Source organism: Sarcophilus harrisii, chromosome 3, assembly GCF_902635505.1.
Source record: "Sarcophilus harrisii chromosome 3, mSarHar1.11, whole genome shotgun sequence".
In the NCBI taxonomy this organism is placed as follows: Eukaryota; Metazoa; Chordata; class Mammalia; order Dasyuromorphia; family Dasyuridae; genus Sarcophilus; species Sarcophilus harrisii.
Window position 1 is genome coordinate 546,635,837 of NC_045428.1, and position 18,648 is coordinate 546,654,484.

At 41.7% G+C, this 18,648-nt stretch overlaps 1 protein-coding gene across 1 annotated transcript in view; it reads left to right on the forward strand.

Annotated features, from left to right (window-relative positions):
- Window positions 1-18,648, forward strand: part of HDAC1 (histone deacetylase 1) — a 25,488-nt gene continuing 6,840 nt past the window's right edge. Inside the window, exons 1-7 of the mRNA XM_031962285.1 lie at window positions 1-104; window positions 7,349-7,461; window positions 9,251-9,368; window positions 13,892-13,966; window positions 14,434-14,572; window positions 15,022-15,163; window positions 16,404-16,496. Of these exons, the coding sequence (XP_031818145.1) occupies window positions 56-104; window positions 7,349-7,461; window positions 9,251-9,368; window positions 13,892-13,966; window positions 14,434-14,572; window positions 15,022-15,163; window positions 16,404-16,496 (729 nt within the window). The 5' untranslated portion in view covers window positions 1-55. The remainder of the gene's footprint in view (window positions 105-7,348; window positions 7,462-9,250; window positions 9,369-13,891; window positions 13,967-14,433; window positions 14,573-15,021; window positions 15,164-16,403; window positions 16,497-18,648) is intronic.

Below are 18,648 nucleotides of genomic sequence, written 5' to 3' on the forward strand. Positions count from 1 at the left end.
CCCTCAGGTTGGACGTAGTGCGGCGCCGCGGGCTGGCGCGAGGGTGCGAGGCAAGATGGCGCTGACTCAGGGCACGAAGCGGAAAGTCTGTTACTACTACGACGGTAAGGGCGGCCGGCCAGGGCTGGGGGGCTTGCGGGGCCGGGCGGAGGAGAGCGGAACCCGAGCGGACTGATGTGGGAAGCGGGGACTCTGAGACGGCCCTGGTGGCTAGGGAGTGGCGGGGACTGAAAGGAGCAGGGGGGACTGAGGGGATGGGGGGAGGGACCCCGGGGAGAGAGCAGACCGAGGGGCGCTGGGATAAGGAAAGGAAGCGGGGGGCAGGGTTGGGGGGAGGAGCGGGGGGGGGGGGGGGGGGGGGGGGGGGGGCAGGATTCAGGGGGAGGAAAGGCAGGGGAGCCAGGACCCGGGGAGGGGTAGGTGGAAGACGGGGCGCAACACTAAGGAGAGGAGCCTGGCGAGACGGGAAGGGGGACTACGGGGGAAAGGAAACCGTAGTGGAGGGACGGACGGGCGGGCGGGGGCAGCCTGAGGGGAAAAGGAGGCCTGGTCTGGAGGAGAGACCCAGGGAAGGCCGGATTTGGGGGAAGGGGAGCCTGAGCGGTCGCTGTTCTTAGAAGAAAAAAGGGGGACAGGGACACGGAGGAGGGAAGCCTGGGGGCAAGAGCAGGCTGAAGGGAGAGCAAGAGTGAAGGAAAAAAAGGCTTGGGGGGGGCAGGATTTAGGGGGAAGGCAGCTGGGGGGGCAGGACTTGGGGGAAGAGTCTGAGGGGGAGCTAGGATGGGGAAGAGAGGAGAGAGGGACTAAAGACGAGGTGGGGGAGGGGACTAAAGACGAGGTGGGGGAGGGGACTGAAGACCGGACTGGGGGGAGGGGACTCTTGAGAGAATTGGAATGGGGGAGGGGAGCCTTGGAGGCAAGTACTAGCATGGATGGGGGAAGGGAAGCTTGAAGGGACTGGACTAGAGAGGGGACAAAAGTGGGGGATATAAGGGGCCTTAACTACCCCCAGGTAGGGAGGGGTATCTGGTAAGGTATCCTAGAAGTGGAAGGGGAGAAGTCCAAGTTACAGATTTGAAAGAGGAATTAGGCTGGAAAAAATGGGGGCCAGTATGAAATGGAGCTGTTGAGAGCTCTGGCTGCTGAAGATGTGAGGCTTTTACAGAATGGAGTGAAAAAAGAAAACTCTGGAGAAGAGCATTCCACACTTTTATACACAATCTTTCTCTGTTCTGTTTATGGGGGGGAAAAAACCTGGTTTTGTGTTTGAGCACTAGCTATTAAATATTGCTTAACGGGGTTGATTACTTCCTTTGGAAAAAGAAACGTTGTCAGTGACTTTAAGACCACTATTCTGGTCAGGGCTGTTGAGCATTTTGTCTCACTCCCCAGCTCTTTGGTGATGAGACCCCAACAGTCTGTCTTCCCCGCGGCTGACTCTGTACTTAGCTAGTGGCACCTGTTGCAGAGAGAGGTTCTGAGGGAAAGGAGTGGCATTGTATTGATGTACAACTCTGAATTATCCTTGGGAGCTCTCAGGGTTTTTACATCCTAAAACATATCCAAAAGTTGGCACAGTGAAAGAATACTGGACGAGGAGCCTGGATCTATACTAACATATATATTAGTCTGATAGATACATCACAATTTCTTTAGATGTCAATTCCCTGGTCTTCACAATGAGTATAATGCCTGCCTTCCTCCTGGATTGCTGCGGGAGTGAATTGTGTAAGCTCATTGAAGAATTGAAAAACAGAAAGATAATTGTATTTTTCAATTCTGTGTACTACTTATAGTAAGCTCATAATAAATGCTCATTAACTTTCTTATTGTGGAGATGAATCGGGTGGCTGAATGATAGCTCACTTTAATTTCTGACAATTCCCTCTCTCTTTTTTTTTTCTGAGGCAATTTGGGTTAAGTGAATTGCCCAGGGTCTCACATCCAGGAAGTGTTAGGAGTCTGAGGCCATATTTGAACTCAGGTCCTCATGACTTCAGGACTGGTGCTCTATTCACTGTGCCACCTAGCTGCCCCTGATAATTCTTTCACCATTCTTGAGTCAGTAAGTGTCCTGGAACATGTAAAGCAGGTCTGCGCTCTCCCATGCTTCAGCCTTTACAGCTTTGGAATTATAATTAAAATAAACTTTCTTTGCTCTCAGATGGGATATGACAGTCTTATTCCCTCTGAACTCTTAACCTTCTTGGACTCCTGTATAACCTGTGTTCTATTAGAATGTAAAGTACTTAGGGATGGGTAGTGTATGCATATTTCATATTTTTGTACTTGTATCCTCTTTACCCTTATTAGTAGTCTCTGATAACTGGTAAGTGAAAGTTCTGGGCTGTAAATCCTAATATCTTAATATCTTTTTTTTCTTGTCCAGAAAGGAATACTCCCTGAGTCTACATGATAATAGTAATAATTATTATTATGTAGAACTTACTAGATGCCAGCAAATACTATGCTAAACATTTTACAATTATCTCTTTTGATCCTCACAACAATGCTTCCAGGTAGGATTATTCTTATTTTGCAGTTGAGGAAACTGAGACAGATTAAGTGATTTGCCTAGGATCACAGCTAGTAAGGGATGGAGGGAGAATTTGAATTCAGTTACTTTTGATTCTAGGCCTACCTCTATTCACTGTACTACCTACTATCTACCAGTTACTTTCAGAAAAACCCCTTATTAAGAAATGTGGTTCGTTGGAAGCTTGATTTGATCTTATTCCTGGCATAGAAGAACTTAAGCAGGTAGACATTTTATTTAGTTAAATTTACCGAGTATTAAGTTTCTCTGATGTGCCAAACACTGTGAACAGAAACACAAATGAAAAAAATGAAGGTTCCCTTAGAGGGATTAGTTTGGGGTTGGGACAGTGCCATGTACATAAGCAAATTTAAAAATACAAAGCAATGGGAATGGACAATGAACAAGTGGGAAATTGGAAAGGGACTCTTCAATAGGCAACACCTAAGCTGGACTTTTATGGGAAACTTGAGTTTCCTTGGGGCAATGAGAGGAAGAATAATCCAGTCATTGGACAACATAGGAAAGACACAAAGATAGGAGATTCTGTGATGTTGGGTGTTCAGGAAACAGACATTCTGCCAGTTTGATAGAATAAGAATGGTGATAGGAATAAATATTGGACCTGTATTTTTACTGGTGTAGGAATTCCCTAATGAGAATATGAGTAATCAATCTGAACAGTTAGATTGGATGGAACCAAATTGTGAAGGGCCTTAAATGCCAAGCAGAGGAGTAAATATTTTTATCCTAAAGGCAAGAGGGAAACACTGAACCTTCTTGAGCAGAGGAGTGACTGGTTCAGACCTAGGCTTTAGGAATATTAGTTTGGCAGTTGTGTAGAAAAAAGCTTAGAAAGAGGAAATAGTAGAATCCAGAAGACCAGTTAGAAAACTATTGCAACAATTCAGGGAAGAGGGTCTGAACTAGGTAGGATGATTGTGTAATGAAGGACTTAACTGATTTTGACTTCCCCCTGATAAGAGAAAAAGATAGAAAGGGGTAAGGAGAAAGGACTCATACAAAGGATATTGGGAAGGATAGGAATACCTTTAACAAATCGATAAATTTAGAGATTTGTTTTAGGGGAAGTATGAGATTAAAGTTCTGTTTTGGCTATGGAGTATTTGAGCTACTTAAGAGATATTCAGCATCTAGTTGATAATAGGCCTAGAACTCAGAGAGATACTTGCTGTATATGTAGATTGAGTGTTATCTGCATTGATATAATTAATGGCTTGAGCCAACCAATAGAAGCCACTAAACCTTGAGTCAGGAAGATCTGGGACTAAGACTAGGTAGTGTATCACTGGGTAAGTCACTTAATTTCTATTTTCCTTAGTTTCCTCATCTATAAAAAAAAGAGATAATTGATAATTTTGGAGAGATTTTGAATTGAAGTCAGATCCCAATGAGAATCATAGACTTAGAGCAGCGTCCTCATGTTATAGTTGAGGCTTGGAGAAATTGTGATTTGTTCAGTGTCACATAGCTAGTAAGTGACTGAAGGGAGATTAGAACCCATGGTCTCTGACATCAAAGCTAGTACTCTTTCTACTCTACTGTGAAGGTAGAAGATGGAAAAGTATGTAAAGATATCTTCTAGGAGTTTGGGAAAGAGAGGAGGCTTAAGGCAGTACTGGGCTCAAGTAAAGCCTTTTTAAGGATAAGGAGATCTAGACATATTTTAGGCAGCAGGGAATGAGTCTGTGGATAAAAAGAAATTTTAAAATGGCATGGAGAAAAGAGGTTCTGGAGGAGTAGGTAGGAAATGTATTGAGAATACAAGAGGATAATTTAGCCCTTGCATGGAGAAGAATGATAAGATGAATTGTAGAATCTACAAGAGGAAGCTTAGGATGGATGGTCTCAGTAAAAGTTTGAGATCCTCTTCTGAGAGGGCTGGATATAGGTGGTATAAGGAAAAAGCATAGATTTGAAATACTTTGTAAAGAGTGTAATAAAAGTAATAATAGCTAGCACTTATTGTAGTGCTTTAAGATTTTTTTAAGTGTGCACCCTTAGAGGACTGTGGGAACTGAGTGTGGATCACATTTGTTATTTGCTTGCATTGTGTTTTCTTTCTCATTTTTTCCCCCCTTTTTGATCTGGCTTTTCTTGTGCAGTACGATAATTGTGGAAATATGTACAGAATTGCACATGTTTAACATAATGGATTACATGTCATCTAGGGGAGGGGTTATGGGGAAGGGAGGAAAAAATTTGGAACACAAAATTTCATAAGGGTGAATGTTTAAAATAATCCATGTTTTGAAAATAAAAGGCTTTAAATAAAAAGATTTGAAAGTACTTTACAAATATTTCATCCTCACAACTCTGGGGTGGTAGGTGTTGTTCTTATTACAGTTTTACAGAACTGGAAATTTTTGAGGCCAACAGCTTGTATGACTTAACCAGGGTCACAGAGCTGGTAAATATCTGAGGCTGGATTTAAATTCAGATCTTTCTGCTGCCAGATCTAAATGTTCTATTTGATATATATCACCTAGGCTTTTAAAATAGTTATAAGGGAAGAGAACAGCTGTGAAGGTCTAGTTGAAATTAGATAATATATTTGTAATTGTCCCAGCAGTTGAGACTTTCTCTGAGAATTCAGCACCACTCAAATAAATGTGAATGGAAGGAGTAATTCAGGGTTGGGTTTTGGAAAAGGATGAGGTGAGAGAAAAAGGATTTAAAAGTAATGGACAGCAGAAATTTGCACTGGTTAGAGTAAAACTCTTAAAGGGAGGGAGAAAAGTAAGTAGTGCTGGTGAGTTCAGAAAATAGAAGGGATTTCTTTAGAAGGAATTTCAGAATTCTGGGTCTTGGAAGAGGGAAAGATGCAATCAAATTGATTTATTGGAAGCCTAGATGTTTGAGGAGATTCTGTATGTAATGTCTGACCTAAGATTGGGAGGACTGGGCCAGATATTGAATTATTCTTAAAGAAGGGAGTGTGCAAAGTGAAGTGAGCAGAATCCAATTTCTGCCTTCTACAAAGGAAGGCTTTGGGAGGAGTTTGGTACTCCACCCTTCTCACAAAGATTTAAAGAATTAGGGCCAAAAAAAAAAAAATTAGGACAGCAAAGTGTTTCAAATGTAAAGTGCTTTGCATCCTGTCTAAAGTAGAAGCCTTCTAAGTACCATAGATTGTCATGTCCTTTCTGTGTCTTTGGCTTCAGTCCTTTGTTTGTCTGCTATCCTCTTTGGCAAAGGTAGAAGAGTTAGGGATGATGTGGTGTTCTCTTCTTTTGTATAATATATGATGGTTCTTTGGGAGCAGGTTTCTTGGGGAGGTTTTCTGGAGGCAGCCTTAGTTTCAGTTCAACGTAATAAACACCCCAAATCAGCCAGCTATTAAAATCCAAATGTTTATTTTCTCCTTCCAAGTCTTGTCTTTTTTCTTGGGCCTGGTTAGCTTTCTTAGAGGCCTCTCTCCCTCCTTGGTTCCAAGAGCTCTTGCAGCTTGCCTTTTGCCTCTGCCAGCTTCTGCCTCTAGCTCAACTCCAACTCCTGGCAATCTACCTGGCTGACTGAAGTTCTTTTTATGCTCTTTTAGAAGTGTAAACTCAAAGATTGACTCCTCCTCTGAGAGTGGGATTATGGTAGATGTGAATTTGGATATCTGATACTGGATACTGGATCTGGATACTGAACCCTGAAATCTCTCAAACATGTGAACTAATGTGTGAACTCTCAAAGGTGTTAACTTAAGCATTGTTTCTATCAATACTAGTGACTTAACACCTTGTTAGGATTTACTCTAATGTGTGAACCAATAAGCATTGTATCAATTCCATTGAGCTAACTCTAGGATTCTAACAAGATGACCCAAGTGTCTTGATACTTATCCTATAACTTGTAAGGACAGCTATTCCTCAACTCTTGCCTTGATGGATTTGATTCCATTCCACTTCTATCACTTGACTCTGGGATTCGCATCTGAATGGTTACTCTGGGATTTGCATCTGAATGGTTCAGGCAGACTAGGTCTTCAGTTCCTTTGCTGAAGAAAGTCCTCTTAGAAACCCCTCGAGAGTCCCACCTTTTGACAATTTGAGCACTATGGCTAAAATGTACTGTTCTTATGATCTAAGTCCTAAAAATGATCAGCATTTGGCGATCTGTCTGTTGGCTCCAAGCATGTGAGGCAGAGTCCTAGGTAAATATATTGGAGGGATCCAAGAAGTGGTAGGATATTGCAGACACTCATAAAAAAGTATTAAAATTGAAGACATGGAATCCTAAGCATGGAGAACCATCTATTAATATTAAAGTATCCTATGCTTTTGACATTGTGTCAAAAATTGTGCTTGGAGTAAAATTTTTTTTAAGATTCTAGTGCAGAATAGGAAGCCTTGGATTAGCATAGTCTCACCAAGGTCCTTGGGCCTGGGCATCCTGATTTCTCAGAGTGAAGCCATTACTGACTGGCACAGGTTTCTAGAGGAACTTTGTTAAGGACCTTAACTCTTCATAAAGGAATTCTGCAATCTTTGGAAATGCACTGTATTGAGTTGGCATCCATGGGTTTGGTAGTTACAGAGCTTTCTTAGTTTGTTGTTTGCAGAAGACTTTCAAAACTGAAAAGATCCCTCCAGATTCAATGGGTGGACTCTGACCTTATTTTTGTTCAATTGTAAAATGAGGGGTTTGGACTGAAAGGTTTTGTTGGATGCCTTCCAGCTCCAAATTCTTTTGATACTATAAAGTTACTATCCATAGCAGGGACTTTAACTTTCTCCTTGGACTGAAAAAAAGTAATGTTTTACCTTCCTGTCACTGAAATTGTGACTTTTTCTTTCTCAGGTGATGTTGGAAATTACTACTATGGGCAGGGCCACCCAATGAAACCTCATCGAATCCGAATGACTCACAACTTGCTACTTAACTATGGACTCTACCGGAAGATGGAAATATATGTGAGTTTGGGGGAGTTTGATTTATATAAGCCCTAGTCTTCCATGGAAACTGCTTCTGAGAGCAGAGGATTTATATTTCATGGGGGATATATTTCTCTGAGGCATAAAATTAAAGATTACCATCTAGTTAGTGATAATTCATACTTGAACTGTCAGTTGCTTCTCTACTTCTAGCCCACTAAAAAGCTGGGCACTCGGTGCTTTACAGTTTGGATAGTTTGGGTGAATTCACGTACCCTCTAGGTTTGACCCAACCCTATCATTCTCCTTACCTAGCCAGATCAGATCATTCAGTTCCTAGTGTAGTACTATGGAGAACATTCAACCTGAGATCCAAATAAATAATCCCATTAATAAAAATGGATCCCAAGGAATTAAAATGCAATTCATTGGAAGATAGAAAGTAAAGCATTTCACTATCTAGAAGATTAAAAGAAATGAACTGGGAAATAACTTTTCTGAGATTTTTCTCTTCTTGGCCTGCATTCTAGAGATGATTATATCTTCCTTGCCTAAAGGACTCTCCAATTGGGACTCCTATTTATCCACCTAGGACAGAATGAATTCAAATTGCTCCCAGGTCTGCTCTATATCTTATTTGCTTAAAACAGGCATCTCCTGGTATTGTGTATATTGCAGGGGGAGAGAGTTCAGTTGTAGCCTCCCAAGTTCCACCAGTAACTTGGCTCATCAGAAGCAGAGGAGACCATGGTCACCATAGGGAATTGCTGTTAAATCTTTGGGAAGAGAGTGGTGAAGAATTAGGCAATGCACTAAAGAACCTAGGACTGGGAAGCTTTAGCTGACCAGAGAAAGACAATTGGAAGGGCTTAGGTGGGAGTGATTGTAGCAAGAAAAAAATTTGGGGTGAGTATAGGGAGCCAACAGACATTCAGTTTAAACTTCAGATAAAGATTACTTATGTGGGAATGTTAGGGAAGGAGAGTTGTTCATCAGAAAATCTGAAACTTCCAGTGAGCCCTCTTCCACCAATTGAAATACTCACTTTTCAGCATATCATACAAGGTTTGCTGATGAGCTCTCCAACCTGCTTCTATAGTCTTCTCTCCACAGCAATTCCACATATAGCCTCCCCCTCTGGATATCTCAGGTTTGTCCTCTGAACCCCCTACACATGTACTAAGTTAATCATTTAGCATAGCATTGTACAATTTTCTGGTATACATACAAAGATTAAATAAGATGCTTCCCTTGTGCCTTGGGGAGTTTATATTCTAGTAAATAACTACAATAAAATTACAGTTAAGTGCTTTTTAAGAAGGTAGAATTCCTCATAAGCCAGATCTTGGGACACTTCTGAGGTGGCATTTTCTTAAAGGATGAATAGTCTTTCCTTTTGGTAGAAAAGAGGGGAGGTATTCTGAGCATAGGAAATGCGGGGGGGGGAGGGAAGGGGGGAACGAGCTGGAGGCAGGACAGTATAGATTAGTCCAGGTTATTTAATCTAGCCTTGGATTTTTAGGGTTTCTTTGGTTTGAAATGTCTCAGGAAACTTTGACTGTCCATGTCCATCTCTTCCAAAAAGCTTGCTTTTGTATTCTCAGATATGTAATGCTCTTTCTCTCAAAAGCTACTTCATGTTTATAGCTCATAGCACAAGCTTTTAGTACTTAGTCCTAGTCTTCCAGATCATTTCTTCCTTCTTAGTGTCATCTCTCCATATAGTCTTGAGCTCTATAGAGAGACAATATTTTATCCATCTTTGGATTTCTCTCAGGAAACTGAAGCTGATGACAATAATTCAACCTTTTTTGTTTGGTCCTAACAGCGGCCCCACAAAGCCCATGCGGATGAGATGACCAAGTACCACAGTGATGACTACATTAAGTTTTTGCGCTCTATCCGTCCTGATAATATGTCGGAGTACAGCAAGCAGATGCAGAGATGTGAGTCTATTCTGAACCTTTTGCCCAAAGAAACTTTGTTCATCCACTTGACTGACTAGAGAGTTGCATTGGACTCTACCAAAGAATTTTCCCACCAAAGGGACAGGGGACAGGGACTAAGTAGCTTTCATTGGCATGGGAAGCTCCTGGGTGATTTATCAAGGATTGAATAATTCAGTGATTTGCCCAGGGTCACAAAGAAATGTCAGACAGGACACATAACCCAAAGCCCTCTTGTCTTGGAGGTCATCTCTTGTGTCTAATGTGTGTCCTATGTCTTTTTCCCACCAAGTGTTGACAAATCAGGAAAATAATTCAGCAGCAGTTTATAATTTGCTTGTTCTTGCTTTCAGCACCTTTATATTACAAAGGAAGGAGATTCTGTTCCCAGCTTTGATCTTGGGCAGGTACTTTTAACATCTAGAGGCTTAATTTTCCTTATAATCTCTATTCAACATAAATGATCTTTAAAGTTTTGTAGTTGATACTAGTATCATTGGAAACCGGGTAACTCCATACCAAAAAGCCAAGTGCCTTCAGTCTCATAAGCTCCTTCTGACAAGAACAGATTCATCTTATAACAGTTGACCCTAAGGGGTGGGGGGATTCCCAAATTTTAGTACCTCAAAGTGAGGTGGTCTTAGAGGTTATTGCCTTCACATCTAAAGACTTGGTATGTAATATAAATTGATAACATTTTCAGTAAGGATTTAAGGTTTATAAAGTACTTTCCCTCACAATAGTCCTACGAAGGTAGATATTGAGCATTATTGTTGCCATTTTATAACCTGAGGTGATTTACTAGTGGTCACCTAGTTCATTAAATGTCGGTCAAAATTGGGTTCAAATCTTGGTTCTGGCTGTTACCTAGCTCTGAGCCTGGGCAGGTATTTAAGCCTCAGCTGGAGGGGAAAAAGGGTGATGTTGAGGAAAGCATTTTATAAGATCTTAAAATGCTATAGAAATGTGAATTGATTAATATTATTTTGTACTAAATGCTAATAATTGCGACCACTTAAGAAGCACTAGGAAACCTGTGAACAGCAGGACTTATAGTACTTGGTAGAAAGATATATGAGGTCCTTGATCAGATGGAGGGTCTCAGGCAGATCAAGGACAGATGGAGGGTCTCAAGCAGAATGCTTCTAATGGCAGCCTGAAGAGCTGGGAAAGTTGAAAATTTTGGGGGGTCCTAAAAGAGCAGATCTTTTACAGTTTTCAGGGTCTGTTGCCATACGGAAGAGCCGAGCCCACTAAACTGATGGTAGCATGGAACAGAAGCCGGAACAGAAATAGCTTCTGTATACACTATCCCACTTGTGTGTGTCCTCCATCAGTTCTTAGTCACTTTGAAAATCCTTGCTCAGCCCTGGAAAAAGGGCCCTGCTTTTGGTTCCACTAGTCTACTTACTGGGCACATGCTACTCAAGGAGACGCTGCTCCGTCTGGTGAGATGTTCTTTGAGAAAGTTTGACAGAGCACATCCTCCCTTGTGAACTGGCAGCAACCTTATTATCTTCATTGTGAACTGGCAGCAACCTTATTATCTTCATCTGTCTTTCTGGGCTGGGCTTTAAAAGTAGTACTAGTAAGGACATAAATTGCTTGCTTCTGCTAGTGCAGGCTTTGTTGTTTGCAAAATGTTTTCCTTAGTACAAGTCTGGCCTCTGGCACTTGTGCCCTCGCTGTGTGACCCTGGGCAAGTCATTTAACCCCAATTGCCTCAAAAAAAAAAATACTAGCACAAGTAGTCTAATCCTTGTTTGACAGAAGAGGTTCAGACAGGTCTAATTGATTTGCCTATGGAAGTAGGATTTAAACTCTGCTCGACTTCCAAGTCCTTTCTTAGGATTATGAGTATCATTAAGAACTGGGTAGCATATTGAGACCTTGAGGATAATTTAAACAATATCCAGTCCAAACTCCTCATTTTGCAATTGAAGAAAACTAAAGCTAAGAAAAAGGATGTCTCTTCCCCAGGACCACAGTAAATAAAGCCTAGATACCAGCCTAGTATCCACTCTCTAATGTGCAGCTGTCTGCTTGTAAGATGTTAGAGCTGAAATGGACGTCAGAGGTCTGCTAGTCCAATCCCCTCATTTGTCTAGGATCACAGCTTGTGACTGATAGACAGTTCCAAGGCTCCTGACTTAAAGTTCAGGAACATTCTTGCATTATTCTGCCCTACTGAAATGTATTTTAAGGAATTCCAGGGTGGCCTCACTGCCCAGAAATATTTCGTGCATTACCTGATTTCCCAGTAAAAATGCAGATGTGTTTATATTTTATGTAATTTATAGATACATATAGAAAGAGACAAACACATACACAAAGAGACACTTTTAGAACACTCCTAGAAGGAAAATAACCATAAACTTTTTTTTCCCTTTTATTTCTTTTTATTCTTTTTATCTTTTTTGCTGAGTTAAGTGACTTGTCCAGGGTCACATAGCTAGAAAGTATTAAGTGTCTCAGGCCTGATTTGAACTCTGGTCCTCCTGATTTCAGGGTCAGCGCTTTATCCATAGCACCATCTAGCTGCCCCCATACTCTCTTGCTGGCTCTCTCCCCTCCCCCCCCCCAAAACTCTTAATAACCATTTCTGATTGGGATTTGTTGAGGGAGTTGTACCAAAATTATTTTTTTATAATTTGCTATAATTTCTTGCAGTTGTACAAAATGTGCCTTAAATGCAAATATAATTTTACTTTAAAATAGATTTCCATGTTTATCTGCCTTAGAAAATTAAAACCCATGAAGCTTGGTCTTTTGAGATTTTCTTAAATTCTAATCCTTTTAATGTTAATAAAAAAGTGCTTAGAGAGGGATGGATGCCTTGAGGGTCTTTACTTCCTCTTCCAAGTAAATTTTTCTTGATATACTTACCTAGCTGAATATGTACAGTGACAGCATAGCTTGGTGATTAGAGATCTAAGTTCAGACCCTGCCCTAATGTCACCTAATCTCTGATCATCTATCCCTTTGACAGTTTGGGAAAATCTATGGCTCTTTCCTCAGAAAAATATTAATATAATTAAAGGAAATGCTAGGTTTTAGTTAGAAGTTAGTGAAAATAAAGCTATCATTCTCTTCTACCTCCCCACCCCTATCGTGGTTCTTGGACTTCCTAAAATCTGTCCATGGAACCCAGGTTAAGAACTTTCTTAGGTGTTCTACCTAACAGCATTGTGAAAATCCGCTGTAGATATTTACTGTGTCTAAGTGCTTTATTGCATTGTTCAAGAATCCAGTATGCTAATGAAGGTGCAAGTGAGTTGTCTCTTCTTTCCCCAGAGCACCAGTAATGTAAGCTGTAGTGGGGGAGCACTCTTTGGTGGGTAATGTTTTTCCCTGCCTTTAACTACAGGAAATCTGACTAGATGATCTATCTTTAAGGGCTTTTCTAGTGCTAAAATTCTGGAATCCTGAGTTGTTGTTGTTGTTTTTAAATGAATGTTAGACTTAAAGGAAAGTTTCATTTTTATTTACCTTTCTTTGACTTTTTTGTACTAGTATTTAGAATCTGAGCAATATGTGTTCTTTCCATATTTGAACTTTAGTTGGCTAGCCCCCTGAAGGACAAAGTAGAAAAGAGCTTCCTTTGTGAAAATAAGCAAGACTGTGAGAGACCAAAGTTCATACTGTTAGAACCTGGTGGTGTTTGCTGCAGTATGTAGGGAAGAATTGCTTCTCTAGTCCTTTCAGAGATGCTGCTCCTCTTTGGAATATCTCTGTTAAGGATAATTCCCAAGGGTAGTATATGATCAGTGTATCTTTTTGGTTGTACTTTTTGGGGGAGGGGGCAAGGGAAAGGAGAGGCAATTGGGCTTAAGTGACTTACTTGCCCAGAGTCACATTCTGAAGTCAAGTTTAAATTCTGACCTTCTTGACTTTGGGTCCATTGCTCTATTCACTGTGTTGTCTAGCTGCCCCCAGGTCAGTGAATCTTTTAGCTAGTCGTCTTTTGGACCATTTGGTCTAAAGCAGGCTGGTAACTCTTTTCTATATTGGGGGCTCGCTTGATAACCAAGTGAGTTGTTGGTAACCAGTGTGCTTGCATTAGTTTTGTGTCATTCTTCACTCAAATCTGATGTTAGAACTTAGATTAGTTGTTATTTGTAGAGAAGACAACATACTGTAGAGGGGGAGCATTGGATTTTAATCAGGAGTTCTAAGTTTGAATCTTACCTCGGATACAAGCTGTATGATCATGAGCAAGTCACTAAAAGCTCAGTGCTTTATTTTCTGCAACTGTAAAATTGGGATAATATTTAAACTCTGCAATTACTGCATATTTGCCAAATGAGAAAGAGACCTGAATCCTTTATATTGAGGATTCCTTCTTTTTTGGTCGCACTCTTTAAAGGATTGTGTTTCTGAGATTGCTTTGTTGCATTGGAGGCCCCAGGACTTGGCTTTTCCTCGGAGGTACATAAATGGGAAACTTAGTCTCATAACAAAACCTGAGTTTTTCTCAGTGGTGGAGAATGCAAATCTCTTTACTTTTCCCTTTCTTTTTCAAGTTAATGTTGGTGAAGACTGTCCAGTGTTTGACGGCCTGTTTGAGTTTTGCCAGTTATCCACCGGTGGATCTGTAGGTAAGGAATTTCTGGCTGTTGTAGAACAGATAATTGTAGGCCTTACTGATAACTGACTTCTTAGATTTGGGCCATAGTTCAATGCCTTCATCATTATGTAATGATTTGCAAAATATTGTTCAGGACCCAACCATCATTTGGTTATTGACAGTTATTGGAATTCAAAAGGCTTTATTTTTATAAGTCTTACCTGGAATTATATTTGGAGCCTAGATCAGTGAAAGTCAAAAGTAGAATGTTTACTTCTGTTAATATCCTAAAACTGTCTACATACAGTGAGGTTGGGGGGACAGGACATTATTGCAAATTGAGAGTTGAATTGTTTGGTACAAATGGTATGGTTTTGATTAAATTGTATCAAATAATTGTATAATTTGGCTAATTTTTCCGGTGTCTTGGGAGGTGGGATAGGTAGAAAGGATATTCAGGGAGTTCCCTACCTGACCGTGTCTCTTCCCTCCCTGTAGCAAGTGCAGTGAAGCTTAACAAACAGCAGACAGACATTGCTGTGAACTGGGCTGGGGGCCTGCACCATGCTAAGAAGTCTGAAGCTTCTGGCTTCTGTTATGTCAACGACATTGTGTTGGCCATCCTGGAGCTGTTGAAGTACGTTTACCTCATATCCCCTGGGGGAGGGGGGGGGGGAAGCACTGCTATCTAGCCCTCTGCCCTGCTGCACACAGTTCCTTAGTGTATTTCTCCTTAGAGTGAAGTGACAGGGATGGCTCTGATGAGTGTCTGCAGCCACTCATCAGGGTGGTGTGAACCTAGAAAGAGGCTCGGGGAATGACTCGGAAGCACTGCTCAGAGCCCAGGTTTGGAAATGGCCAGTGTGGCCTGACCTGGGATGCTGGCGCTCTCACTCTTGGCCCAATCCAGCCTTTGGAGACAACCCAGCTGCTCTTCCTCCTTCTGTCATCCTCACCATTTAACCCTTGCGATTAGAGATCCTTGAGGGAGGCCACCAACCTGGTAAGCAGGGCCATAGTGCCTTGTACTTGGGACATCTCATTCCCCTTAGTGCCCTAGGCCCCCTGACCTGCTTCTGATCCTAGGTACCACCAGAGGGTGCTGTACATTGACATTGACATTCACCATGGCGATGGCGTGGAAGAAGCTTTCTACACCACAGATCGGGTCATGACAGTGTCCTTTCATAAGTATGGAGAGTACTTTCCGGGAACGGGTGACCTACGGGTGAGAGCTCCCTCCTGGCAATAGCCAGCTCTCTTCCGGCTCTAACTCTCATGCCTCATACTACTAAACCACTTCCTTTCTCTTCCACTATTCAGAGCTCAGCCTGGAGCTCCCACTGGCAGCTGCAGCTCGGTGGGGGTGGGGGTGGGGGGGGGGTCCTTCCAGTCTACCAGCTGGCATTGAGCACGTCAGCAGAGGCGGGTTTGGGGCTAGACTTGGCATTTCCAGATGTCCTGTGAGTCTCGGGTTTTGGTGACAATGTTCAGGCATTGCCTGGCATGAGCCATCTGCTTACATAACCTTACTGTCTCACAAATATCAAAGTGACTGAAATAAAAACTGTCTGCTGAGCCCCCTGACCTTGGGCAAAAAGGTGCCACCTACTACTTTCACTGGCAGCACAGCTATTTATTGCAGTCAGTGAGACAAATAGACATCTGCTGCTTAGTATAGAACCAATTAAAATTGGGAATCTGTTTGGGAGATATCACCAACCCCTCTTTCTCTTCTCTCCTTCCTTTCCTCTCTCTTCCCCCCTAGTTCATCAGGAGATAATCCTTAGAAGGGGAAGCAGGTGTGACTTAGTAGAAGAGCACTGGATTTGAATCCTGACAATGCTACTTTATCCCCTGTGTGACCCTGTACCAATCACTTCTGAACTGAAGTTTCCTAATCTATAAAATGAGTGCGTTGAACTGAATGATTATCTAAGGATCCTTCTAGCTCTAAATCCTATGAGCCCACAGAGTAGGGGGCACTCTGAGAATGACCTTACAGGTAGGCCCTAGAAATTGTTGCCTGGCACCTAGTCCTAAGAGACAATTGTCATGATAACCTGTTCCCATCAGCAGCATGAAGCGGGACATTATGTGCTGTGTTATCACCTTCTGAAGCTTTGTCTATTTCAGTTCATGACTGATCACATGGATCTGTGTCCCATCCCAGAGCTGTGGCACTTCTATCTGTGGTGGCCTTGTGCTTGCCTAAGGGCAGATCTTTTGCTGATATGGTCATTGTGAAGTGATAAAAAGGGTCACTGGTGATGTTTGGGCAGGGATTCAGAGGGACTGTGCTTTTCGAGGGATGCGTGGGGTGTTTTCTTTACACTACTTTCAGTTGAATTCTACAATTCTGCTTAATCTTGTTCTTCCTTTGCAAAGTTCTAGTTCTCTTTACTCTTTAGCCCTTGGCTTTTTCTTCCTCTTTACCTCATTTTGCTTTAATGTCTCTTTTAAATCAGGACATTGGAGCTGGCAAAGGCAAATACTATGCTGTGAACTACCCGCTTCGAGATGGGATCGATGATGAGTCTTATGAGGCCATTTTTAAACCAGTAAGTGTTATGCATCCAGAGATCATGGCTAGAGGAACAAGGGGAAAAGCAAGACTCTCATACTGTGACTCTGAGAGCTCATTTTGCCATTGTTGGCTGGCTGGAATAAGAGGATTTGGTACATATCAACACTAGGAGATATGGGTGATTAATAGATTATCAACAAGCACCCGCCCTGTGCTATCCTGTTCTCAGCTCTGTGTGGGAATAGAAAGACATATAGCATTGACTATTGTCCTCAGTGGGGGATTTTATAAATGTACAGTGAGCTGTGTAAGGCAGTACCCATAATAGGGTGATTCAGAGAAAGGATTGCTTAATGGGAAGGCTTCCTAGTTGGGAAAGGCTTCTTGGAGAAACTAGGATTTAATCCTGAGACTTTGGGTGACAGAAAAGAGTACTCTAGTTCATCCTTTTCAGGAGCTCACAGTCTGATAGAGAAGACAGCATGCAAATAACGTATGAAAAAATGTATACAAATTGGGGATGGTCTCAGATGGAAAAAAGATTGAGGAATTCAGGAGTTAGGCTTTTTTATAGAAGATACAACTTAAGCTGAGACAGTGAAGATGAGATTTCTAGGCATGGAGTACATACACTCAGGAGGGAATGTTATGTATGAGGAATGACCAGGAAGCCACCATCACTGTATTTAAGAATACAGAGAAAGGAATAAGGGGAAGATTTGAAAGTTAGGAAAAGGCTAGGTTATGGAATGCTTTGGAAGCCAAACAAAATTTCCTGTTTGGTCTTAGATGTAATAAAGACTGGAGTGTATTAAGTAAGCTGATAACATGATCAAGTATATATTTTAGGGAGATTAGTATGGCAACCTGGTGGAGAATGAATTGGAATAGGGGAAACCAGCCAGCAGGCTTGCTGTCTATTGTGAGTTATTGTAATTTATGTGGAAGTGGTTAGGACTTTTATTGGGGTGAGTCCAAGTGTCAGAGAAATTGGGGATGGAGGGAGGGAGCAGTGTTTAAAAGAAGTTGAAGATAGCTATCTACAATAGGATTTGACAATTAATTGAATATGGAGACCAAGAGTGAAGAGTTGAAGATAGCATCTAGATTGTGAGCCTGGGTGACTGGGAGAAGGGGGAAAGGGTAGATAAAGAGTTCGTTTTGGAATTGTTGGGAGTTTAAGTTATCTACAGGACATTCAGTTTACATGGCAATCCGATAATTGTTTGTATAAAGATGGTCATTTAATCTGTGGGGGATCCATCAAATGTAAATAGAATAGAGAAGAGAACCTAGGACAGAACTTTAGGGGGGAAATCTCCCCAGGAGAGCTATTTTAGATAGGATACAGATTGAAGGAGGAGAAGGAACTGTCAGACAATGGGGGGAGAACTGGTAGAAAGCAATATCATAAAAACCTGGAGATGAACAAGGTTATCATTGACAATGTTAAAGGCTATATTGATGGCAAGAAGAATGAGTATTTAGGATTGCTAGATTTGGCCTGGATTTTATTGGATTGGATTCTTAGCTTGTTATTTTGGAAAAAGTAACTTTGGTTGGATGATGAGGTTGGATGTCAGCCTACATAGAGTTTAGGAGAGAAAGAGGAAAAGAAGTGAAGAAGAGTTATGCCGTAAATGAGAGGAGAGTGAGTATCTCTGTATTTCAGGGATAAAGTTTTTGAGAGTGAGGAAGACAAGGACATGTTTACAAGCACTATTGTAGGTAATGACCTCGGAAAGAACACACGCCTAGAGAATTTGGAGGTCATGGTGAGGAAGAGTGTCCTGGAGGTTTGTAAACAACAGCTACCAGAATCTTGCTTGTATAATATGGATTGAATGAATCTCAGAAGAGAGATTAAAGAGGGAAGGAAGCCCAGAATTGGTATAGAGTATTCCAGTTCCTTCCAAGATCAGTGAGTTGGGGATTATGGGTGAGAGTGAAACTAGTGCTAGAAAAGAGTGGTCAGAGAACCTGTATTGTCAGGAAGGGACCAAGTCTCGGTGATGATGGGAGTGAATTGAGAGAGGAAAAGGTTTTAGATGAAAACTAGTTTGTTGCTTACAAAGTAGCCACTCCAGAGACTATAGTTTAAGGTTTAGGCAGCTTCAGAATAGGGCAGGTTAGACTGAGGGAGGCTGGAGCAACACAAGAGGAAGACAAGACAACTAAATACAAGG